The sequence below is a fragment of the Oryza sativa genome, chromosome 9, assembly GCF_034140825.1.
Source record: "Oryza sativa Japonica Group chromosome 9, ASM3414082v1".
Classification (NCBI taxonomy): Eukaryota; Viridiplantae; Streptophyta; class Magnoliopsida; order Poales; family Poaceae; genus Oryza; species Oryza sativa.
The window spans coordinates 15,025,496-15,051,963 of NC_089043.1; the positions used below are offsets into that span (position 1 = coordinate 15,025,496).

General features: G+C 44.7%; 1 protein-coding gene and 2 long non-coding RNA genes across 3 annotated transcripts; 1 reads left to right on the forward strand and 2 right to left on the reverse strand.

Moving 5' to 3' along the window:
* Positions 1-824: 824 nt before the first annotated feature.
* LOC136351732 (uncharacterized) lies at positions 825-1,765 on the reverse strand. Its single transcript, XR_010734860.1, has 2 exons — positions 1,270-1,765; positions 825-890 (listed from the first exon to the last, which is right to left on the reverse strand). It is a non-coding gene; the product is annotated as an uncharacterized lncRNA (long non-coding RNA).
* A 1,230-nt stretch (positions 1,766-2,995) lies between these two features.
* Positions 2,996-4,988, forward strand: LOC112936400 (uncharacterized). The gene is made up of 3 exons (XR_010735130.1): positions 2,996-3,580; positions 3,693-3,779; positions 4,733-4,988. It is a non-coding gene; the product is annotated as an uncharacterized lncRNA (long non-coding RNA).
* Positions 4,989-13,200: 8,212 nt separating this feature from the next.
* LOC136351699 (uncharacterized) lies at positions 13,201-15,314 on the reverse strand. Its single transcript, XM_066303964.1, has 3 exons — positions 14,151-15,314; positions 13,507-13,901; positions 13,201-13,426 (listed from the first exon to the last, which is right to left on the reverse strand). Exons 1-3 carry the CDS (start codon positions 15,312-15,314, stop codon positions 13,201-13,203), a joined length of 1,785 nt encoding a protein of 594 aa, XP_066160061.1.
* Positions 15,315-26,468: the final 11,154 nt, after the last annotated feature.

The following is a 26,468-nucleotide window of genomic DNA, read 5'->3' on the forward strand; positions in this document are numbered from 1 at the left end:
CATTATTATCATTAATGAGTAGTGTGGGACTAATCACGAAAAACATTGCTCAACTCGCCCATAACTACGGGCACGGCTATTCGAATAGTTTTACTCTGGCCAGAGGTGTACCACTGTATCCACAAGACACAGCCTCAACATCATGTCTACCATGCGTCGCGATACTGGAAAGTACCCGAATAGAGACTGTGACAATACCCCCTGCACAACACAACTCACCACAGTGCACCGTTCCTGGATCATAATCTCCCCCTCAAAACTAGAGGCAATGGACACCCCAGCGACCCCCACGGACTTCTCGCCGCTTCACAGTCTGGCACACCATAATGAATCATGCTATACAAAAGGTAAAGCCGTTGCCCACGCTGGCTTGTGGTTGGCACGGTTAATGTTTCACAACAGTAGCTCGCGAACCGGTCCTTAATTGTCATGAGCACAACCATCAAAACCATATGCTCACAACCCACCTTTAATCAGGTTTTAATTATCAATTAATTAACATTACACATTGACCATCGTGAGCTACCATTAAATATAATCATAATTAATAATGTAATATACTTTATCCCATTAATGAGCTAATGTTTCTAAGCATGGCTAAGCAATTATATATATGTAGCATTTAGCTGAACCAAACCAATATATAAGGTCCAAGCTAATCAAATTATAACCCATAGGAAAATAAAGTCATCTTCGGCCATTAATTAATTGGGAAAGACTCACCACCTGATGACATTCTAAAATAATGCATAAGTTGAAATAAAACATTAGCTTTAAACGGGTTCAACATGCTCAAAGGGTTATTTGGGATCTTTGTGACTTGCCTTGAGCTTCCGCATACGCTTCCGAACCTCCCTCAACGAAAACGCTCTCCTCCGGAACGTCGGAAACTAAAGCAAAAGAAAAAAATCAACAAAACAGTACAAAAACAAGCATAAACAATACATGTGGATATTTTTAATATGTAGATTTTGATTTTAGAAAAATTTAGCAACTTGAACCACTCAAATCCGAGTTACGATGATTTTGTTATGAATTTCCGAAGTTTAATCGATTTGCATCCAAAAAGAAAACCGAGAAAAAAGGAAATATGACATCATCGCTGACGTCATCCCCGGCCATGGCACGGCTCCACGCGACCACCGGCAAAAGAGGGCTCGGTTGGGCTAACCGAGGACACCAATGGCTCGGGTCCCCGACGGCGACGGCGCTCCGATGGTTTTCGGCGGCTGCTAAGGGGTGGACGGGGTTCCTCTCCTCCGTGCGCACCTGACGGTGGCGACGGACGGCAGCGGCGACGATGCTAGCGGCGGCGCGACGCGACCGGAGGATCGCCGGCGACGGCGGCGGCTAGAACAAGGCGGCGGCGGCTCTACGGGCGACGAGGGAGCTCAGGAGTTGAGGCAAACGAAAGAGGACGACTAGGGGATGCTATTTATAGGCTTGTATTGAAGAGATCGGACTCCAACCGAGAGGAATCGAAGCCGGAAAATCTTCGGGTTAGTTTGGAGAGATAAACTCAAAACGAATTTGATTCGGATAAAATACAAGGAATTAAGTTCCGATTCTTGGGGAAAACAAAAGAGGAAGATAAAGGAAATATTTCCCCTCAACTAATTTTAGGAAAACACAAGGGAAAAGGTCGGATTTGGAGGAGAAAAACCGAGCCCACTCGGCCTCAGTTCGGCTGCTAGAGGTACAAGATGAACAGTGTCGAGATAGGCAAATTAGACTTTTCCGGCTGGCTGAGAACAGAACAGAGCAAGTCGACTTGGGCCGGCTTGGGCTGCACAGCACGCGCGCGAGGGAGAGAGATGTTGGGCTGAAATCAGCCCAACGGCTTAGGAGAAGATTTAAAAACTTTTTCCAATTAAAATAATCACTGAAATGATCTTTGAATTGTTAAAAATACTTCCAATGCTCAAATAATTTCAAGAAAAATCCTGAAAATACTTGGACACTCAAAGTACTTAACAAAATTATAATAAGACTATTTAATGATTAATTTAATATGTGGATAATTACTGAAATGTTCTTTGTATGATTAAAATTGAGAATTGAGCTCCGAAAAATCCGAGAATATTCCAGAGAGTATAATTAACAATGGAGAATTTAATAAAAATTAAATACATCCATGCTTTATATTTAGGAAATTTTATTTCCCACATTTAACTTTACTTGTAAATTAATGAACATTTAATATAAATTCTAATAATAATTTATTAAATAATTTATAAATCCTGAAACGAAAATCAGGGTGTGGCATAATCTCAGGCTAAAGTCCAATTTATTTACCTCCATCCATTTTTGCCACCATCCCAAAATTTATCCAAAGTTAGTACAAATTATTTGTATTCTCTTTCCTTCTCATTTGACTATTTTAATTTTAAAAATATTAGAGAAAATCTTTTTGACAAGTTTTATATTTGGTTCTTATTGAATTCTATAAGATTGGAGCATTTATATTTTTATTTTTTTTCAAATTTATATTTCAAAATAAGCTTATTTAGTTTTATTTTAAAAATATTTCAAACCTATTTTACTTTAAAAATTCTATATTCAAATTCTTTATCGAAATACAAAAGGCCCACAAAGAACTTCCAATAGATTTCATCTCCCTTAACTCCACAAATAAATTCCTCCAAATATTTCCATCCAATTTCCCTTAGTTTACATTTCCTTGAATCCCATTTAAATTCCTTGTCCAAGTTCAAAAAGTCCACAAACATTCATTCTCTAAATTTCATCTCCTTTGAATTCTATTCAAAACCCTCCACACAAATTATCAAAGCTTCCTACTCATTTTGGGCCGAGGTTCCTTCATCTGGCCCAGTCAGCATAAGTCTATATTTTCTCCCTCCTCCTTCCTGTGGGCATGCTGCCGCCGCCGCCGCCGCCCAGCCAGTCCGACGCCGCCACCTTGCCGCGCTGCCCACGCCGTCGATTGCCGCCACGCCACCACAACGCTGCTACACGTCGCCGCCACTGCCGAAACCGGGGGCCCTCGTGTCGCCTCCACAGCCACCGCCGCCAGCGCCATTCCGCGGCCGCCGCTGCTCAGCCGCCATCGCCTGCCGCTTTGCCGCCGTCGCCCGCCGATTCGCCGCCGCCGCACGACGCCGTGCCGTGTCACCAGCCACGCGCTGCCGTAAGCCGACGCCGATTACCGAGCCGCCCCTTTGCCGCAAATCAGAAGCCGACGCCCGGCGCCGCCTCTCTCCATCCCATCCCCGACGCCGCCTCATGCCGTCGTCGTCTTCCCTTTTGCAACCGACCTCGTCGCCTATAAAAGCCGACGAGCACCCTCCTCTCCCCATCTAAGCTCAATGAGCTCCCTCTCTCTCTCTTTCTCCCCCTCTCTCCAATCCTCCCGGCCACCGTCGCCTTTGCCCTCCACCGCCGACCGCAGTTCTACTCCTAGTGCCGTCTCCGGCCGTCATCGCCGTCGAGCTCCGGCCACCCTTGCCGTGCCTCCCTTGCCGCGCTCTCCCTCCCTCTCCTCTGTGCCAGTCGAAGCAAGAAGGGGAGGTAGAAGAGGAGGTAAATGGAGACACTGACAGTGGGCCCCACCTTTCATAAAGTAAACATTTTTCCTTTATTCTCAATTTCAATCTTCAGGAGCCCATATCTCTTTAACCATAGATCCAATTCCAGAAAAAATTTGACCTAAATCGATCTAATTCGTACGTTAGACTGTACAGCAAGTTTTATCAGCATCCATGGAGCTGATGTGGACCCAGATGGCTACGCTGAAGCTGCAGGAAATCTTAAGGCGCAAGGCAAGACATAACTAAAATTTTGATCATATAGAAACCTTGATATAATCTTCATATTTAAATTTGATGCATGATATTTACTCTTTTAACATATCATGGGTAGATGTTATACTTCAGAATAACATTATGGTAATTATTAATGCTTTCAAGCATTATTGCATGAGACTATAGAAAGAAGCATTGGTTATCATTTTATGTGATTTACTATTACAAACAATTTTATAATCTAAGGAATCTGGTTAAAATGGGAATTTATGAGTAGAGATTGTGAATATTGAGGATTATGAATGTTGATATATGATGAAGTTTGTTTGTGTGGGGAGGTTGGAAAGTTTTAGGTGGTTTAACTGGATATAATTACCCCCTTATACCATGGAAATGACATAATTTGCGTCCATCCACACGATCAAGGAATTGGACTTAGCCTAGTACATTGTCCCACTATATGAAAGACTGTTGGTTGGCTCACTAGAAGCAGGATTGGCGTGAATGCATGTGTAAGGAGGTTGGGGGCATGGTTCACAACGGTAGAACCCATGAAAGCAGCGACCATGTAGCCTTGCCTAGGCCTGGCAAGTGTCCGACTGCTAGGACGGATCAATATCCCACTCGTGCAGTAACTAGTAGTAAGTGGGACCTTCGAACAGCTCTGTTGTTCTCAGGCTAGCTAGCTGTGGGCATCGTGTGGGTAAAGCTGAACAGTCTCTGCAGAGGTGAATTAAATCATTCGAATGTGCCGTACTCCCGGTTCTGGAGTTGTGTCATCAGGGTGATTCCTACTCCTGAAGTATAAGTAGTTTTAAAAATTAAATGTTGAAGATAAAGATGACTTATGATTTTTTATTACTTCTTTACTTTATCATTGTTTTATCTATTCATATCTATTTACACTTAATTATTTATAATATGTTTTGCTGAGTACATAAGTACTCACCCTTGCATAATTTGACATATAGTAAAGCTAACACGAAGACTGGAAGGAAGCAAGATCTACGGCAACAACAAGTTTGTCTAGGCTAGTCTACACTCGAGCTTTTGCCTGTGGAGTTCTTCGGAGTTTATTGGTTGTAGTTTAATAATTTAGAGGTTTGGATTTTTCTTGTATTTTCAAATAAGGATATTTTCGTTTGGATCTTTTCACCCTTTAACAGTTGTATAATTATTTTGTACTTCCTCTGTTTCACAATGTAAGACTTCCTAGCATTGCCCACATTCATTTAGATGGTAATGAATCTAGATATATGTATGTGTTTAGATCCATTAACATCTATATTTATGTGGACAATGCCAGAAAGTCTTACATTGTGAAACGGAGGAAGTATGAACAAATATGTGTAAATAATCGAAAGCTGTTCTGTATATCAATTTGTGCGTGATCGAAATCCTGGACGATCACGAGTGGATTTTTGGGCACTAAGCCTAAATTGGGTGTCCCCACACCTATCAAATGCAGGTCAGACATCTCACCCGGCTACATATATATGGGCAATAATTTCAAACTTGCATCTGATGACTCATCCATGCCTTGTGTGCCCATATTTTGTTGAAATCGCTGCCCAGCCAAAGATTATCACACATGGCCAATATATAAGCAGTGTTCGAATAAGGAGAACCCGTGCTATACATGGCAATACCCGATTCCCCCTCCTATCATATAGCGCTATTATAACATGAACGCCATTTAAAGGCTCCGTATATAAGAACAGAGACGCAATCATCATCATTGCACAGATTGCAATTGCAGTCCACCGCACCACCGGGGCCAGCACCAAATACATACCTAGCGCAAAGGCAGTACCCAAGCTTGTCACTGAACTGAAGGCCAGGAATAGAGATATGTTGAAGTGCCGACGGCGAAGTGGTAGACTAACCATAGGAATTCCAGAGTACATGAGGTTGCATGATGGTAGCTAATTAAGCTCGAGCAAATGAATGCTGTTGTGTTAGCCATGATGAACGCATCGAATATATACCTTCCAGCAAGTGTTGGTGTACCGCCATTGTAGTGGTCGTCGGCTTTATATCCTCCAGGTATGGCTAAAATTACGCCAAATGTGACAGTTGCAACCAGCACTGATCCAATCCCCAGGTTTGTGTTGAATTTGTCATTTTCTCTGATTCCTTCTCTTCACCTGCTTGTTTTTGTTGAGGAATATATCGGTCGTGAAAGTGACCTACCTGACCACCCCTGCTTGCATTGCAAAGTTTTAGTGCACGCAATATCAATTTTTCAGGGTTCTGCAAAAGCAAACATACGGATCGATAAGTCAGTGCTGTTAATTTTTCTTGACTTCTACCGAAAACAAGCCTTAATAAGAAAGGAGCCAGAAGTGTATTCCCATCCATAGAAAAACCCTGCAGGAATCTTACTCTGTGAAATATCTAATGGACTCTGCCCCTTATTATTTAGTAATGTAACACTCCGGTGCATTCTACTTGCAGTAGAATAGTAGAATTAATTTCGACCCTTTATTTTAAAGGATAGATTAATAATCTCTTAATACAGCTCAGAGGTAATTTTGGCATGGGATAATTTCTTTTTCTCATCTTTTCGCCTTAGGTCCGACAAAAGGCATATTGCCCGCGACCCCGACGCAGGCACCGCTTCAGTCATAGCAGGCGGCAGCGCGGCGAAAATCGCCGTCGGCTCTGGATCCGGATCACCGGCGGACCTCTGCCGCCGCTCCGCCCGCCCATCTACTCCACCGGCGGCTTGCCAACCCGAACCCCCCGCCCCCACCCCCAAAGCCCCCAACACAAGCACCGCATTAGTCATTGCAGGCGGCGGCGCGGCGAAAATTGCCGTCGGCGCAGGCGGCGGCGCTGCCAGCATCAGGTCCGATGCAAAAGCTCCCGACTCGCAGGCACCGCATCATCGCATCTGGTTGTTGTATTCTCTGATTTAGCCTTAACCTTGTGCTATGGTGCTGTGTGTATGCATGGTTAAATTCTTCTCAATAAGCCTGAAGTATGTAATGTTCCTTTGGATATTATGGCTTCACTGCTTATTGAATAGCCTTCTTTGCAATCTTCATTTCTTTTGTTAACCAAATTAGGTTGATGTGCGTATGTATGATGTGGAAATATTACCTCAATAAGTGGCTTGCTTTGGATTCTGAATTGGAAGTTACTGTTGTACTGTTGTTGCATAACTAATAACCACTTTTTTCTCTGCTTTGCATTCAGGTACTGCCCATGCTGCAAAAAGCATCAACAAGCGATGAAGAAATTAGATCTGTGGAGGCTACCGGAAGTTCTGGTCATTCATCTCAAAAGGTTCTCGTACACCCAATTCACAAGAAATAAGCTTGAGACTATCTTTTTCAATGTCTTGATAACGAGCAAGGCTGGTTGGTTTCTGCAGCATGAAGGGAAGGGATGGTACAAGTTTGATGATGAGTGCGTGAGACCTATAACTGAAGACAGTATAACGACACCTGCTGCTTATGTGTTGTTCTACACACGAGAATGATCAAGATACAGCTGCAATACATCAAATATTTTTTCGGGATGTTTTGCCAAGTCTAGATCTTCCTACATATTCAACATATGGGGCACTTGAATCTCTCAAGTCAATAACCTATACAACAGCATGTACAGATTCAATTGCCGACAAGACAACAAAAGACCTAGCTAATGAACTATTCTTTTCCAGATTCTTTTTGTACATGGCTTGGGGGTCCTACAAAGTAATAGCCTGCTAGTGATTAGCCTTGGTTCTACAAAATTCTTTTTGTCAACGAATTGTTGCGAATAATTTTAAAACGATGTAACCTCTCCTTTTAAATTAACTCGTGTGATCGATCTGTTCCTGTCGCGAGTGTGACACCATAGCTACTCCTGTGTTGCTCCATCCATGAATGGCTATTTGCCAATTCCTGAGTCAGATGACACTGACATGATGATCATTGAAGGTCTGAAATCCCCATTCTGTAGCTTTGCTTTATGGACCAGGAAAATATATCCATGATGATTTCTGATTCCGTCCTATCTCCAGAACTCTGCTGTTTGACAAATGACAGAAGATTATTGCTGCCCTCAGTTCTGTTTGGCCTGATTGCCTTGGACAAATATTCTGACATATCTCAAGAACATCTTTTCTGCCTACACATATCACAGGACCAGATCAGGTTGGATGGGCATCAGAGCTTTATGTGCAACAGTATGTTGATTGCAATTGTTATAAATAAGAACAATAAAAAAAAAGTAAGTCTAACTACTCATTAAAAATATCCCATACCAGAGTTTGATTAAAATCATCTAAATGTCTAACTACTCATCTGTCATCTTATATCATTGACAAGAGTGAACTATCGGACTGCCACTATCGCTTCCTTCTAAACCCATCAATTCGTTCCTGTGTAAAACCTTTTTCCAGCCGATCCCCATTCCAGTGCTCCATACACTTGAGCATAAATAAGCCAGAAGACGGACAGCGATGGAGGGAGCGGAGAAGGCGGCGAGGGCAGGGGAAACGACAGCGACGGAGGGGCGCGGAGAAGGTGACGCGGCCAGGGGAGACGGACGGCGACGGAGGAGGCGAGGGCGGGGGAGGCGGACAGCGACGGAGGGGGTGGAGAAGGCGACGCGGGCGGGGAAGACGGATGGCGACGGAGGAGGTGGAGAAGGTGGCGAGGCCGGGGGAGGCGACGACGCTGGAGAGGAAGGAGATGCCGATGGCGCTGGAGGGGAAGGAGATGCCGATGGCGCTGGATGTTATCTCAATCGGGCCGAAAACAAAGCCCCTTCACAAATGAGTATGACCAGTCAAACCAGCATAGTTAGGAGCCCGTCACGGATGAATAATCTCAATCGGGCACACCACTAAGCCCGTCACGGATGACTAGTCATCTCAATCGGGTATTTAGATAGAGCCCGTCACCGATTGGTTTGACCCCACGTGTTGAGTCAAACGAGTCCCAGCTCAGATGACTTATCTCTATCGGGCTTACTCTAAAAGCCCGTCACGGATGACTTAGCTCTATCGGGCTTATTCTAAAAGCCCATCATGGATGACTTATCTCTTTCAGGCATTATTAATATGCCCGTCAGGGATGAGTTTGGAACAAAAAAAAATAAAATTTTATAATTTGGCTAGCCTCAGGCCTTTGCTAGCTATGCCCGCTGCAAAAATTGACAGAAGCACATATATATAGTCCCATTCCCAGCATCACAGCATTCACAGCCAATTCACAATATTTATATTCCCAGCATCACAGCATTTACATTCCATCACAAAACATGCATTCACAGCCAATTCACAACTCATTCACATTTGTTTCTATCACAACACATGCATTCACATCACATATACTCCCTCCGTTTCACAATCTAAGCCTTTCTAGCATTGGCCACATACATATAGATGTTAATGAATCTAGACACATACATATGTCTAGATTCATTAACATCTAAATGAATGTGTCAATGCTAGAAAGTCTTACATTGTGAAAAGGAGGAAGTATATGTCATTCACATCCTTTCTTCTCTCCAAAACTGCCGACATGCATCAAAACCTGCAAAACTAAGTTATAAATGGAACAATTTTATATGTAACTAGAAATGCAAGTATATACAGAGACGAGCTACCTAGGACTTTACTCTAAAGAATATAATTGTATTACAAAGAATATTTACAAAAATTAAATGTTTGTCGCATATGCATTGCAAATGTTCTGCCATTCCGAGACGAGATACCTAGGACTTCACTCTAAACATCCCATTTGGTGACAAGATATCATCTAGTATGAACTGTGCTATCTCCTCTCTAATGATTTCGAAGTTGATTTACGGAATCCTTGAAAAAAATTCCGGCATGTTCGGCGCCAAGTTAGTCTACATACTTGTAAATTTGTCGTCCTATGTGTGTATAAACAATTGAATTGCACACCTCAGGGTCGAGCAATGTCACCTTTTCTACGAAGCTCCTCATGTTATGGCAGACATGGAACCCACACTGGTCGCCAACTTGTTGACGTATTGGGAAGTCTTTCTTGTGACCGAGTTTGGGATGCCCATCCTTATGCCTCCTTCCTCTTGCCACGTATTGGTCCCATGCCTCGTTCAAGGCAGATTCGATGGCCGACCAATCGTATATTGCTGGCTTGATATTGGAGTTAAGATAGTGTACCCGACTCCACTTCGGCGTTATTACCAGAAGAATCCAATGTCGCCTGTGAAATTATTAAATTGCCAGTTACATACTACAGTTATACGCGTCGAGTATTTGAGTATAAGTACGGTACACGCATATTGTTGATTGTAGGCACACATAATGAAGTCCTTGTCTTGACAGGCAAATAAGCAATCCTTGATATAGCCCACCATGTTTGCTCGATCGTTTTTCAGCGTTGTCTCATTGACGACAGCTGGATCGAGTAAGGCACCATGGGGTGCGTTATGATGGACATGCTTCCAGGTTAACCTACGAGCAAGACAAGAGTCAGGGTAAGCGTAATTTGTGGACAGTCACTACCATATCACGTACCAAGAAATACTTACAAGGAGTAGCACTTAAGGAGGTTGGTGTCGATCGCTCGCACCCTGTAGAGGTCCCATTGATCTTTGAAGTCTACGGCGATGAAGGCAGTAGGCCCGAGGAACGGCTAACCATCGTGCTGGCCCAACATGGAGGTCTCTCTATTCTTCTTCCTCGCGTTGGACTTCTCCATGTAGTACCCGTGCAACTCCTTGCATGCAGGGCCCATCTTGAACAAGGCATCGTCTCTGACCAATGGCATGCCCAATGTGAATTTGGCTGGAGGCTTTGGAGGAGCTACTGGCGCCTTGCCAAGATCAAGCTTCTTTGGGGCTAATGGCACCTTTACATTTCCTCTCCCCGTTCCAGCAACTTTTCTGTGTTTGTCAAGCTTGGATGGAGAAGATTTCGCCCTCTTGCTCCTTTTGGCAGGAGGGGGGAGGTGCGGCCTACTGTCGACCTCCATACCGTCGTCGGCAAAATCAGTATCATACTGTAATTGGAGATCTTCATCTCTTTGTTCAACAGCAGGAGGGAGAGATACAACAGTTTGATGGGGACACGTTGGCGGCGGACGAGAACTTGGCGCTGGCCTTGGAGTTATATTGATCTCAATGCTGTGCTTGGGCCATTGAATAAAGGTCCCACGTGCAGCCCCAAGGATCAGAATCTCGTCATTAGGTGGGTGTGGGATAGTGTAGCCAACCCAATCGGGCTTCACTAAGTCCACCTGGACTTTGGCATTGCCGGCTGCACTCGGGTCTCCGGGGTAGGCTTGAATGCTTGACCCTCTGCGGCAGGAATTGCAAATCCCGGTGTCACCCTAATGACTAGGGTACACGATGTGGGTTCCTGCGATAGATTCATTAGTGTCCTTAGTATATGTTGCAATGTATTGTGGTGCTAATACAATATATGTGTTATTAAGTTGTTTTTACTGTTATGTGGTCCACCGCGGTGGAGCCTTCAGGCTGTTCTGCCGAAGCCTCAGTTGATGCGCAGCTGCTACACCTCTGCGTGGGGCTCACTTGTACTATGGGACCGAGAGTGGCATCGGTCGACCTATCCCTAATGCGTGCCTCCATCCGAGCCTCCATACCTAACAGCTCGGCAGTGAGCTCTTCTCTAAGCTCTTCTTTAAGCTCCTCCCGAAGTTGGGCCTTAATGCGTGCAGCTTTCTGCGCCTTGCAAAGCTTGTGCTTCTTGTACTACCACGCGTATTGGGGAAACCCAAACTTCCATGGAACATTGGATCCAATGCCCCTTGTTCGTCCACGGTGTTCTTCGTTTCCCAACGCTTTCGTGAGGATGTCATCCTCGCGTTTTTGTGAGCAGACCTCTTGGGAGGCCTGTCTCTCAGCATTCAGTTCGACCTGAGGTACAGTTAGGACGCGTTAGACGAAGAATACGATACAACATAATGAAACTTATTCTATGTGTTCAACTTACGATTTTCTGGTACACTACTTGATCTTCGGGATCTAGGAACGAAAGAGTTTCGTCATTATTCTTCTTCACCCTTGCCCTTGCCCAGTTCCTTGCCCGCTGGATCGGGATATCAACAAGCACGTGCGGGGTGTTAGATTCCGCTGCAACTTCATCCTCCTTGTCCCATTCTGTCTGTTTCCCCGCGTAGCCTCCGGTGCCAAGCCGGTGCGGGTGAAGGTTCCTTGCCCGAGACTCTTTCGTTGATTTGGCGGCATGGAACTCATCCCACACGGGTCGGGTGATGAATGGGTATTTCCCAAATGGTTCTGGCTGCGCGGGGTTGAGGACGTAGTCAGTAACCAGCGTTGTCTTGAAATTTTTCCAACAATTTCTCATCTTGCGGATAGCCTGCCGCTTGAGTCCTGCCTCGGCCTCTGTAGGGTATCGGAAGCTTTCCTTGAACTGCCTCTAGGCCTCTTCTTTTTCTTCTCGAGGGACCAGATCGATGTGGTCCTTCAGAATAGTGAAGTTCCGCCTCCCTAGGACTTTGCATATCATAGGGAACTTTTTGATAGCTTTCATCGGAGCCGTCGGATATTCAACATCGTCCACCTCTGTTATGGTGTAGACTTCCTAAGGAATCTTATCCTGGGTCCTAGGATTCTGGCTCGAAGTAGTCCCAGTAGTGGTCGTCGACATTGGTTCGCCTTGCTGCGACATGTCCTATGTCACTGTTGTACGGGGAGAAAGTACTTTTTAAACACAAAATTGCATCTACACACATTCTCTGATGGTTTTATATACCTCTATCTCCTACCTGCGTTTGCCTCGTCGACGGAACCATAGCATCCATGCTCAATAGGGCCGAAGCAGTCGGGAACTCGACCTCAACATCAGTATCCCACTCGAACTTGCTATCAATGTCACTACCATAAGATAGTGGCAACGGTAGCAAAATCTAGTGGGATATGGATGTCGAGGTAGAGATCCCGTCTGCTCCGGCCCTAAGGAACATGGATGCTACATATCAGCTGACGAGGCGGACGCAGATAGAACACACAAGCAACCAAAACCCTTCCTATCCAAGATCCCTAACGTTATCATCAGCAAACTCCTAGATTGTGTCCAAGATCATTTCGTTACGGAACCCTTATTCCCATAGATACAACAACCATCTTTGGATACCGCATCTATACGGACTCTACTGTTTTGTACTGTCCTTTTCTCATCTTGTGTGATGGTGTAAAATATGTATCCATTGATATCATACCCTTGCCATGTGTCAACATCCCAAGATGGACCCCTTGCCAACCTTTGTAATATCTCACTTGGGCCATCGGTCGACCGTGCTACACGATCCTTGAACCATTCGTTGAAGCGAGCACCATGTTCTCTGTTGATCCAAATATCTGATCAACCAATATTGTCCTATCGGACCTTCGCTAAATGCTCCTTAAAGTATGGGGTTACTTCAGCCATATGTTGCAGCACTGCGAAATGAGCCTGTGCGTAGGAAGCTTAATCGGGAACAATTCTTTTTCTGCCAGTTGTGCCGACACCTGCCAACCTTCCTTCGTGGCGAGATGCAGGAACTCCGATAGGATCAGTCTCGGCCATGTAATCGATACAAAACTCAATGGCTTCCTCGGTCGTGTAACCTTCAATGATGCTCCCCTCTGGTTTTGCTCTGTTCCGAACGTAGGTCTTCAGTACCTCTCGAATGGCCACATTTCTCTCATAAAAGCTGGCCCACATATTTTTGTTTGCTTCACTAGGTGAACAGTGAGATGAACCATGATATCGAAGAAAGCCAGTGGAAAATACATCTCCAAGTGACACAGGGTACTGACAATATCGGCCTGCAACCCATCTAGGTCTTCTGGATCTATAATCCTCTGACCAATTGCATTGAAGAAGGCACAAAGCCGTTGGATCGTGTGACAGACTTGTGGTGGTAGAATGCCTCTGATAGCAACTGGCAAGATCTGTGTGATTAGCACGTGGCAATCGTGAGACTTCATTCCAACCAGCTTTAGATCCTCCAATTTAACGTACTTACTTATTCTCACGCAATAGCCCGAAGGAACTTTAATATCTGCCAGACATGATAGCATTGCGATCTTCTCATCCTTCAACAATGTGTGGCAAGTTGGTGGGAGGTACACTCTTCCTGTCTTCTCATTTGTAACAGGCTGAAGTTCACTGCGAATGTTCATCTCCTGTAGATTGAGACGCGCATTCAACCCATCCTTTGTCTTGCTAGGCATATTCAACAATAGCCCCAGCAAGCTATCACACACATTCTTCTCTACGTACATCAGATCAATGCAATGACGGACCTCAAGATCTTCCCAGTAAGATAGCCGCCAAAATATGGATTTTTTCTTCCACATCCTCTTCTTGTCCTCCTTGCTACATTTTCTTTTCTTCCCAAACTAATTAGTAATGTCCTTCACCATGTTGTATACCTGATCTCCGGACAAATCCGTAGGGGCAGACCCAAGTTCATTTAAACCATTGAAAATTTTCTTCTTTCTTCTAAAGGCGTGCCGTAGGGGGAGCCATCTCCTATGACCCATGTAAACCATCTTTCTTGATTTCTTCAGCCACCTACTGCGTGTATGTTCCATACAGTCAGAGCATTCCTTCTTTCCTTTCACGGTTTGTCCAGAAAGATTACCCAGCGCGGGATAATCATTAATGGTGCAGAACAATAGAACTCGTAGCGTGAAGTTCTCCTGACCATATGCATCCCAAGTTTCCACACCCTCTTTCCACAGAATCTCAAGGTCATCAATAACAGGCTCCAAGAACACATCGATGTCATTGCCGGGTTGTCTCGGACCTTGGATTAACAAGCATAACATAATATATTTCCTTTTGAAGCACAAGCATGGCGGGAGGTTATAGTTCGTAATAAGAACTAGCCAAGTGCTGTGAGAACTGCTCATGTCTCCGAAAGGATTCATGCCATCCGTACACAAACATATCCTCATGTTTCTGGGGTCGGCAGTAAAGTCTTTGTGCTTTCGATCAATATTCATCCATTGAATCGAATCCGCAGGGTGTCTTAGCAAACCGTCATTCCTTCTCTCCATGGCATGCCAACGTACTAACTTTGCTTCATTGGGGTTGGCAAATATTCTCTTGAAACGATCAATGATTGGTAGATACCACACAACCTTCGCTGGACCACCCCGCTTTGACTTCTTTCCCTCCCCCGCGCTCTTCTTTCGCTTGGCAGGACAAGCATCTAAGTCCACGTATTGCTTGTGGAACAATATGCAATCGTTTGGACATGCGTAAATTCTCCAGACCTCTAACCCTAGGAGACACAGAACCTGTTTTGCTTCATATGTCGTCTCGGGCAATGTGTTCTCCTGAGGAAGCATGTCCTTCAGTATTCCGAAAAGTTCTGTAAAACTCTTGTGTGACCATCTACTACTAGCCTTCAACTTCATTAGGTCTAATGTTACTGATAATTTGGTGTGCTTTGGCTTGCATCCTGCGTATAGAGGAGTCTCCGAGTCACTGACCAACCTGCTGAACTTCATGGAATCTCTCTCGTTCATAGCTGGGTCATCAACGTCACGTAACATGTCTTGCAGCATATCAGGGTCCACATCAACCATTTCACCGCCCAATGGAGATGGGACAAACATGTCATGCTCTTCTTCATCTGAGAAAAGGGAAAAAAAGATTTTCCCAGGGATTAAATATTGCACTTTGCTTATTTTAATTAGTTAAAATTATTTCCAAGGCTCTGAAAATTCCACTAAAAATTCTGTAGCACATTTTGACACGTAGAATCCAAGAAAAATTCCACATGCTGATTCCGATTATTTTTTTGCATTTATTAATTTGGGGTTTCTCTCTTGCCTTTAAACAAATAATTTCTTGCAACAATTTATTAATTGAATTTTTGGCTAGGGAGAACTTCAGGGCGTCACACCGGTGTCCGGTCTGACCGAGGCACTACTGTCAGTCTGACCGGTTGACGGTCCGACCGCGGGACCCACTGTGGTCTGACCGGTTTCCTCGAGGGAAAACCAGATTTTTGCCACTTTGATTTTGCAAAAGCAATCTCTCTCTCCTTTTTCTATTTACAAACTAATCTGAATCAAAAACCAACAAGATGTCCATCTTTACCAAAAAAGAATAAGTATACTTTTCTTTAGAAGAAGATGGTTTTGAAAGATTTGTTTTTGTTTCTTTTATTGTTGCAGAAAGAGAAGGCAAAATTCCAGCATATTTGAAAACTGTTTTCTTAGCACTTGGTTTCATCAAAATTTCACCATGTTCAGTTACACTTAAAACATTAGGTTGATTTTTGGTGAAATAATCATGAACATCAAAACCAACACCCCTATTGTAGCTAGTCACTTTAGATTGATCCAAAATCATGTTAAGTTGTTTCTTACCATCAGAAAATCTTTGCAAGGAATTTTTCAAATCAGAAACCTCCTTTTCCAAATTAGCACATTTTTCACAATCTATCATGACACCTTTGCTTTTACGACATTTGGGGCAAGAAAGCACTTCGTTGGTTTTCACAATATCTTCCATGTACTCAACATGACCTAAATCATCTTTTAGTTTCATCTTGTTTAAAGTGCATGTTGAGCAATACAAAACACCATTTGGTTGTTTTAACTTTTTAGCACAAATCATGTTAAACATCAAACTAGCATAAAAAGAAATTTGATATTTTTTCAACAAAGTTTTAGTCAAAAACAACTCATCCAAAGTGCGTGCGTGCAAAGCAAATTCAAGAGCTAGAGAAGATCTATTTTTCAAATCATGTGCAGCATTGACATCTCTAATTTTAGAAATTTCACTAAAACCTCACAACTTTTGCAATCATCATCATTGGGAATAAGAGACTTTAATCTAGCAATTTCAGCATTAAGAGATTCAATAATAAACTCCTGTTTTCTATACATCTTCTCACACTTCTTATTTTTTGCACTCAAAATAAGAATAGCTTCCTCAAAAGAACTTACCTTATTGTCTTCACACTCTGAATCCGATTCACCACGTGCCATGAAGCAAACACCGAAGATGTTCTTTCCCTTATCTTCATCTCCACTATCACCATCTACATCGCTTAGTGGCTCAAAAACGGCATAGATTTAATCAAAAGCCTTCTTGAGAGTCTCCTTGATCTTCTTCCCTTTGAATGTGCATTTTGGCTTGTTATCATTGGTCTTCTCTCCACCATTGTCTTCCTTTTTGCCTCTCCCAAGTTTGCGATTGAAGATGATCAACAACACTACATTCTACATTCAAAACAACGATTTGGACCACCTCTTTTCCTGTACATGACATTGTTCATAGCTCGAGAAATCCTATTAGCAACCAAAGTCAAATCCTCCTCCTCGAACTGTTCGAGTTGATCATCGGATGTGGCATTAATCAAAGCAAGAATAGAGGACTTCGATCTAGAAACACCAACATCCAGAGAAGTCGAAGAAGAAACCAAAGCACTCGACTTAAAATCAACTTTACAAGAAAGAACATTCATCTCATGTGTTTTAAGTTTCGTGTAAAGCGAATCTAAAGTCAAAGTAGACATATCAACAGACTCCTAAATAGATGTAACTTTCATCTCCCAAATAGACATGTCAAGACCATTCAAAAAGTGACTAGAAACCTCAGATTGTGTGTAATTAACATCATAAGAAGAATCAACAGATCTAAGATCACTCAAAATTTTGTTAAACCTAGAAAGATAGCCATCCAAAGTTTCTCTAGGTTTCATCTCAAATTTTATGTAATCCTTTTTCAAAAGATTCCGACTAAAATTACTCAAAGCATTCCAAATCTCATTGGTGGTTTGAAGATGAGAAACACGATCATAATCCAAACGAGAAATCCCACTCAAAAGAATATTGCGAGCTTTGCAATTTTGTTCAAACTCAGTTTTTAAAGCAGAAGTATTAATTTGTTCAGGAATCACATAAGGATTAGAAACTTTTCTACAAACATCATAATCCTCAGCCATAATGTAAGATTGCATCTTACTACACCTGTCGACAAGTGATACTCGTGGACCGGATGAGTAGAGTATTCAGGTACGTTGGAACGAGGGTCTATGTAGTATGACATCAAGTAGACAAAAGATAAGGATTATACTGATTCAGGCCCCTTACCAGGTAATAGCCCTAGTCCAGTTTATATGAGATTGATGATGATGAGAACATATTACAAAGAGAGTAGTCGAAACAGATGGTACCGACGAGATCGTAGTCGAGGGATTCGATGAGATCTCCCGGCGAGTTGACTCCGCCTACTCCGGCTTCGTAAACTTTGGCGGATATGTTGGTGATTGAATTGGATGCCTTGAATCCCTCCCAGGGGGTCCCTTTTATACCGTGGATCATCTTGATCCCCAAGAAAGGTTTGAGGATATCGGACCTAGTACGGTATAACAGAAATTCTATCCCTTCCGAGTAGGACTTTGGAAATCATTTGTGTAACATACCCAAATTCTAGACCTTAAAAATTTCCTATCAAAATAGTTGGAAGCTAACTTTTCCATTTTTGAGAGCTAAAAATTTCCATTTTTAACCTAAGTGTGGTCAATCTAACTTGAACCTAAGTAAAATTTGAGAACAAATTAAAACTTTTTCATTTATAACCTAGGACATAAATGCAAACACGAGTAAAAGCATGCATACTTGCATAAAACATGTTTTGACTTGAGTCCTTCATGTGCATTTGAATCTTTGATTTTCATTTCATAATAGGTCTCATGAATATTAACTAAGATCTAGATAAACAACTAAACCATTAGGGCCTAGTGCTAGCTAGAGGAAGTTAAAATAGAAACCATACACCTTAAAATATATCAACATGGCTAATGTCAAGCCTCACAAAACTAATTTGGACATCCATCTGAAGACATGTCATGAACATGAAAGCGAACAAATAAATTATATCATATAGGGTATATTCTATCTTAATCATCTCTATAAGCATTCTCTTAATTTAATACTAAAGTAAAATTATGCATAAATAAGTAAGGAGCTTATGACATGTGTAAGGTAAACTGTAATTCTAACATATCAATATCACCTCAGGTTAATAAGAGTCCAAATATAACTTTTATAAACATTTACATGCATTTAGGAAAGGGAAACACATATAAGACATAAGTCTTGCGAATTATCTAAAATGATAATTCGTGCAAGATAAAATCATGGAAAAATTCATGTAGGCTCTACTCAACACATACAACTCACTGTAATTTTGGTATAATTTAATAACTAAATTTGGTACCTCAAATAAATCAGTCAAACTAATAAAAACTAGATTAACTGTAGTTCTTAATCGGCTAAAACCATACTTTGTCTAAAAGTGCATTTAACTGCATAAAAGAGTATAAGTAAAATAATTTATTCAAATACTAGGTCATTTATCATGAATAAAAATATTTTTTCCAGAATTTATCTTCTCTGTTTAGGTCTCCTAAAATTTCGAAATAGTTTCCAAAGAACCCATATTCCTCTAATTTCTTTGAGTAATCTATCCATAATTTTTGAGTGCAACTAAAGAAAATGGAATCTAGGTATCTTCATCTACCTTCAGAAAAATCCACACTAAATTATTCTACCCACAAATTAAATAATTGAATTACTAAAGTGGTAGAGAGAAATAATCCTGAAAATCATTCAAACCTTTTGTTCACCCACGTTTCTGCCCAACCCTCTCACCCTAGCTTAATTTGCCATGACCTGGACCCACTTGGCAGCCACTCTGGTTCATCCTCACCCTGTGCAAATCTTCCAGCCGACCAGAGACAGCCGAGAGAGAGATTGGCGCCGGCTGTGTACGACGCGTGGCCACAACGTGCCGACGCCATCAAACTCCTATTCTAGCCTTCTCCTCCTCCCAGCTGCATCTCCACACAACATTCTCCACCTCTAAGCCGAAGAAACCGAGGGAGGAGGCCCTCAACTTCTCCGTCGCCCTCATCCTTGCCGCCGGCCGCGAAGAAGACGACTATTGTACTCGTCAATAAGCCAGGGTAATCCCCATCTCTTTCGCGTTCCATACTCTACTCACCATGCCGAGGATTTATCCTTTTAATTTCATCCTCTATCGTGCAGCGGATCGACGGGAACGCCGTCGTGCCCACGGCACTCCGGAGCGCGCTCCAAGCGCCGCCGCAGCCGACATCGTCGTCGTTCCGACCACTGTAGACCAAACCAAATCCTAGGCAATGGCGCAGCAAGTGCGGAGATCGGCTACCGTCTTCTTCACCTCCGGTCGCCGTCGCCATTGTCGATTCCTATCGAAACATGAATTCGGCAATAATAAAAGGGGGTAGCGTACGAGACCTAAAGTGGATGGATGCAGAGACAACGGATTTAGACAGGTTCAGGCCCTCTCAATGAGAGGTAATACCCTACTCCTGTTTGGGGATTTGAATCCGCCGGGTGTAGTATTGATCTGACGATCAGGTTGTCTCATGCCCCCTAGAGGGCCTCCTGCCCACCTTATATAGGGTGGGGGGCAGGATTACAAGATAGAAACCTTAACCAATACGGTATCGGTTTCCTAAATCTACTTTACAATATTATCAAACCAGGACTTTAGGCTGTTCCGTAATATATAAGGAAACGTAATACCCGAGTCATGATCTATTACATATTCCATAGATATAAGTTATCCCCTATGACTAGTCGGATAACCATGCCGTATGGGTATGGGGTACCCATAATATCCACAGTAGCCCCTGAGACCTTCGCAGTCGAAAAGATAATCTTCTCTCGAACCAGATTACTCCAAAGCCGAGTGCTTCAATCATCTTTGTCATGGTCTCCCGAGTACTTTTACCAAATCTGAAGACTGTGGAGGGCTGGAAAATAAAGTCAGATGCACCGACTAGATGCACCTAATAGGAGTAGCCCCCGACAATGTGGTTAATTGAACAAACCAAGCATATAGTCAAGGAATAAATAATCCAACCAACCGAGTGGTTTTGATAATCGTAATCAACCAAGTGACTTGATATCAATATATAGCATATGCGGTGTGAATCCTCCAAATAACATGATCCGAGTGATATACCAACTGCTTTGTAAAATATGATGAGTGATATAGCAAAATAGCTATAAAGAAGCTTGTATATTGTGAATAAAGAAATTTCCAAAGTATTGGGCATACGCCATGCGCACACTGCTTTAACAGATGTGCTTAAGTCCCTAGAAGACACATGGTTTCACCACACCTGGAAATATATGGCATATGTGGTGTAAAATCCGAGTAAATAAACTCATAAAGGATTTACCAACCGCCTAGAAAATGACCACAATATATAATCAGCCTAAGCCATAATATTGGTCAATAAAAATGCACACTTACGTGGCAAAAAGCAATGATATTGTATCCAATCAATTGCTTAAAAACCCAAACAGCACCTTGACTTATATATAAAAAAGTCAGCGGGACAGCTATATAAAGCTTTACTGTTTGACACCTTTTAAGATGCATTGTACCAACTCCTAAAAAGTTAAGTAACTGCGGTATAAAAGGATTTTAAGGTATTGGGCACTTGATCACGCGCACTTTGGCCTAAGCAAAAAGTGCCTAAGTCCCTAAAAGAACGTGACAGGCCACACCTGAAAATATGGGCTGCAGACATATTAGGCCTAGGCCAAAACATATGCCTTCGACACCCTTTAAAGGATGACGCATATAACATGCTCCCGAGTAATAAATCTTCCGGGTAATATAGACCAAGCGTAGCTCGTATGAATAGCTTCTGATCTGAGTGGTTATCCCTTACGAGATACTCCAAAATAGATGTAACAATTGAATCCCGACTGGCGCAAGTATTCAGTTGATAACCCTTACGGGGAATAATAAATAGTCCAGTCTTTGAGCATATAAAATAGACCCATGATCATGAATTCATGTTGCATGTATCCGGAGCAAGTCCAAATTGAAGATATAATACTTGTATTTGAGCTAGTAAGCCCCTGAGCACGTAGTCACAAATGTTCATTGATGGTAACTGACGCAGTTGGCATAGAGACAAGACAACCAATATAGAGAGAATATTGCCCACCAGAGGTGGCAAAAATATTGGTGGTAGTGAAGATAGTGATACCAATCAAAAGTACTGAAGTCGCATAGCCATGGAGGCGAAGAAACCAGTCGGCGGCAGTCAGGTCAGCCAGCAATGAATATGAAGGCGCTCAGCGATAAAGTTGTGTAGTTGACGACGACAAACGCAACCGACATGATGAAGATGACGATGTCGGTGATCCAGCCAATAGCAGTGTAGCAACCAATGATAATGACAAAGACGCTCATCAGCATTTGCATAGTAGGTCAACCGTGAAGGTGAAATAATAAGTCGGCGAAAACATAATCATCCATTAGCAACAGCAGAGATGTCAGGGTCGATGAAGCAGAGGTGCTGGTGATGATGTCAGTGACAATAATCCATCAAATTAATGTTATAACTGTTGTAGATGCTTCACTTGGAGGAGAGTTGATGTTGTTGCCCAACTCGTCTAAACCGAAATATTTGAAGTTGTTGAAGTAGAATGTCTGCTCCGAAGCAAAGATGAAGATAATGACTCCTGGAGTTGACTCGTGGGTTGATGAATTGATTTCTTCAGCTTGACATAAAATTTGTCAAATTTTGAGCCTTGTATTTGTGTAGCCCCCGACTCTTTGATTAGTTGGGAAACAACTGAACATAGAGTCGAGAACTGTAGCCTCTTGTCGTCGAATAGTTATTGCTTGATTGAAGATATGTGTTGAAGATGTCCAAGTAGAAATCATGAATGTTGGAGAGCCACTTGTTGTAGTAAAATAACACGGCATCGCATGCCGAGATGTCGAGATTCACAACAACGTCATGGTTGGTGATGTAGCAAAACTTGTGAAGTAGCAGCAATAGAGTTTGCTGGTACCGAAGATAATAAAGATGAAGTCGCTCCACCATGATGACAAAGTTGTGTTGCCGTGATGAAGTGAACACGAGTCGGCGGTAGTGAAGATGCGCAGTTGTGAAGATAAAAGCACTAGTCGGCGGCGGCATAACACGAGTCGGCGGCGGAAGACGATGATGTCCATCAGTAGTGGTAGCTGTATAAACCAAATGTAGAGGCGAGGGCACTAGTCAGCAGCAGACGAGACGACCGGTGATGAAGATGGTAAGGCCAATCAACACTGGCAGAATCATGCAGCCATGGAAGTGAAGAAACCAGTCGGCAGCCATGGCAAACGTAGGCAGCTTGTGTTGAAGATACTGATGCCTATTAGTAGTGACAGCGATGTAGCCAGCCGTGAAGAAGATAGCATCAGTTGGCGTTATAACAGGCCAGCCGTGCAGGCGGTGACACCAGTCAGCGGCGGATGCGGCGGCCGGTCGGTGAAGACGTAGACGCCCAACAACGGCAGCATAATAGGCCAGCCGTGCAGGCGGAAACACCAGTCGGCGGCGGTCGAGGCGGCCGGTCGGTGAAGACGTAGACGCCCAACAACGGCGGCATAAAGGCCAGCCGTGCAGGCGGAAGCACCAGTCGGCGGCGGACGAGGCGGCCGGTCGGTGAAGACGTAGACGCCCAACAACGGCAGCATAATAGGCCAGCCGTGCAGGCGGAAGCACCAGTCGGCGGCGGACGAGGCGACCGGTCGGTGAAGACGTAGACGCCCAACAACGGCGGCATAATAGGCCAGCCGTGCAGGCGGAAGCACCAGTCGGCGGCGGACGAGGCGGATGCGGCGGCCGGTCGGTGAAGACGTAGACGCCCAACAACGGCGGCATAAAGGCCAGCCGTGCAGGCGGAAGCACCAGTCGGCGGCGGACGAGGCGGCCGGTCGGTGAAGACGTAGACGCCCAACAACGGCAGCATAATAGGCCAGCCGTGCAGGCGGAAGCACCAGTCGGCGGCGGACGAGGCGACCGGTCGGTGAAGACGTAGACGCCCAACAACGGCGGCATAATAGGCCAGCCGTGCAGGCGAAAGCACCAGTCGGCGGCGGACGAGGCGACCGGTCGGTGAAGACGTAGACGCCCAACAACGGCGGCATAAAGGCCAGCCGTGCAGGCGGAACCACCAGTCGGCGGCGGTCGAGGCGGCCGGTCGGTGAAGACGTAGACGCCCAACAACGGCAGCATAATAGGCCAGCCGTGCAGGCGGAAGCACCAGTCGGCGGCGGACGAGGCGGCCGGTCGGTGAAGACGTAGACGCCCAACAACGGCAGCATAATAGGCCAGCCGTGCAGGCGGAAACACCAGTCGGCGGCGGCGAAGGCAAGCCAGTCGGTGAAGACGTAGACGCCCAACAACAGCGGCATTAAAGGCCAGCCGTGCAGGCGGAAACACCAGTCGGCGGCGGCGAAGGCAAGCCGGTCGGTGAAGACGTAGACGCCCAACAACGGCGGCATAATAAGTCAGCCGTGCAGGCGGAAGCACCAGTCGGCGGCAGACGAGGCGGCCGGTTGGTGATGTTCTGACTGATCCATTCCTGGAGCGTAAGAGATAAGCTTAAAGCCATGAATCCCTTTTATGCATATCTGGATGGATCCTGCAGAACAAACATATAGGATGAGTAGTATCTGATATAAATATAATACTCGAGAAAAAATCAAGTATTTTAAAATATTGATAAATATGTATTTCTCCTCTTGTCAATTTTGATTTCCCCGAGCAGATGACTCTGTACGTTTAAACACTCTGTCCGACTAGTCATAGCCCCTAAGCATCGGGAGTCGGCCTAGGCATTTCCCAAACATGCATATGAGTGACATGAGTTCGTCATTAATGGAACAAAGTTTCACGGATCGGAGTTTACTACTCGGGTACTTTTGCAATTATTAAGAGCAGAAAATAAATTTATCTCATCTCTATGCTTTTGATTTATTCCGAATAATACTTGGCACCTTGCATTACTCGGTCCATCCAACGAGCCCCCGGGTGCTAGGAATCGGCCCAAAGGCAACCATCCATTGGCAAACCAAACGGAAAGCATAGGAAGATAGAACTCCATAACTCGATAGGTACTTTTGTACTCAGATTATGTCGCAAGCAATCAAGATAAATATTATGAAAATTGTTTAAAAAATACGATATAACATCTATAGCCCCCGACTCACTAGTCAACGGCGAACCAGTTGATGTAGTGAGGCAAAGGAAAAGACAAAATATCATATAAAGAATGAAATAAATGATGACTTAGCTTTGTCGTATTCCCTCGATGACAGCAGAAGTAGCCGATGTGGGAATAAAGCAGTCCATCAATGGTGACAAAAACACCAGTCAGCGCCAGTGGAACCAAGCCAGTGGTGTAGATGATGAAGCCCATTAACAGCGGCGGAGTCCGCCAACCGTATAGGCAAAAACACCAGTCGGCGGCGGCGAAGGCCAGCCGGTCGGCGAAGACGTGGACGCCCATGAACGGTGGTGTGACCAACCAACCGTATAGGCGAGGACACCAGTCGGCGGCGACGGAGGCAGGCCGGCGGTGAAGTCGTAGACGCCCAACATCGGCGGCATAATAGGCTAGCCGTGTAGGCAGAAACACCAGTCGGCGGCGGCGAAGGCCAGCCGGTCGGCGAAGACGTGGACGCCCATGAACGGTGGTATGACCAACCAACCGTATAGGCAAGGACACCAGTCGGCGGCGACGGAGGCAGGCCGGCGGTGAGGTCGTAGACGCCCAACAGCGGCGGCATAATAGGCCAGCCGTGTAGGCGGAGGCACCAGTCGGCGGCGACGGAGGCAGGCCGGCGGTGAAGTCGTAGACACCCAACAGCGGCGGCATAATAAGCCAGCCGTGTAGGCGGAGGCACCACTCGGCGGCGGCGAAGGCCAGCCGGTCGGCGAAGACGTGGACGCCCATGAACGGTGGTATGACCAACCAACCGTATAGGCAAGGACACCAGTCGGCGGCGACGGAGGTAGGCCGGCGGTGAGGTCGTAGACGCCCAACAGCGGCGGCATAATAGGCCAGCCGTGTAGGCGGAGGCACCAGTCGGCGGCGACGGAGGCAGGCCGGCGGTGAAGTCGTAGACACCCAACAGCGGCGGCATAATAGGCCAGCCGTGTAGGCGGAGGCACCACTCGGCGGCGACGGAGGCGGGCCGGCGGTGAAGTCGTAGAGGCCCAACAGCGGCGGCATAATAGGCCAGCCGTATAGGCGGAGGCACCACTCGGCGGCGACGGAGGCGGGCCGGCGGTGAAGTCGTAGACGCCCAACAGCGGCGGCATAATAGGCCAGCCGTGTAGGCGGAGGCACCACTCGGCGGCAACGGAGGCAGGCCGGCGGTGAAGTCGTTGACGCCCAACAGCGGCGGCATAATAGGCCAGCCGTGTAGGCGGAGGCACCACTCGGCGGCGACGGAGGCAGGCCGGCGGTGAAGTCGTTGTTGTTATCAGCAATGGCGGTGGCGAAGACAAGCCGGCAAAGTGGACTCGCGGCCGATCGACCGGAAAGCTGAGACGCCTCGACTCCATGACCAGCATTAATCGTCTCAATAGTGCCGCGTAATTATATGCGACCAACAACAAAAAATAACAAGAGATTAATCTGAGATTAAAAATCAATATGATAAATAATGATAAAACTAGGCGTCCGGCGCTGGACGAGTAGTTAGCATGAGCAGATATAAAAAATTGCTCAATGGAAAATATTACATAAAAAGGAAAATAAAGACACTTAGCTTTGTTCTCAATGTCCTCCTCCGTATATGTGTTAATGGATGGACATGGGATCATATCGGCAGCTTGTGACAGACATGCACTGTATGTGGAACAAGCTGGA

Bases quoted from the DNA above. Each gene is read 5' to 3' on its own strand.
- LOC136351699 (XM_066303964.1), bottom strand. From the start codon at position 15,314: ATGGTTGATGTGGACCCTGATATGCTGCAAGACATGTTACGTGACGTT. The intron at 13,902-14,150 runs GTATACAACATG...CTCAATCTACAG, and splicing joins CGGATTTGTCCGGAGATCAG to GAGATGAACATTCGCAGTGA. The intron at 13,427-13,506 runs GTATTTTCCACT...TATGTGGGCCAG, and splicing joins ACCCTGTGTCACTTGGAGAT to CTTTTATGAGAGAAATGTGG.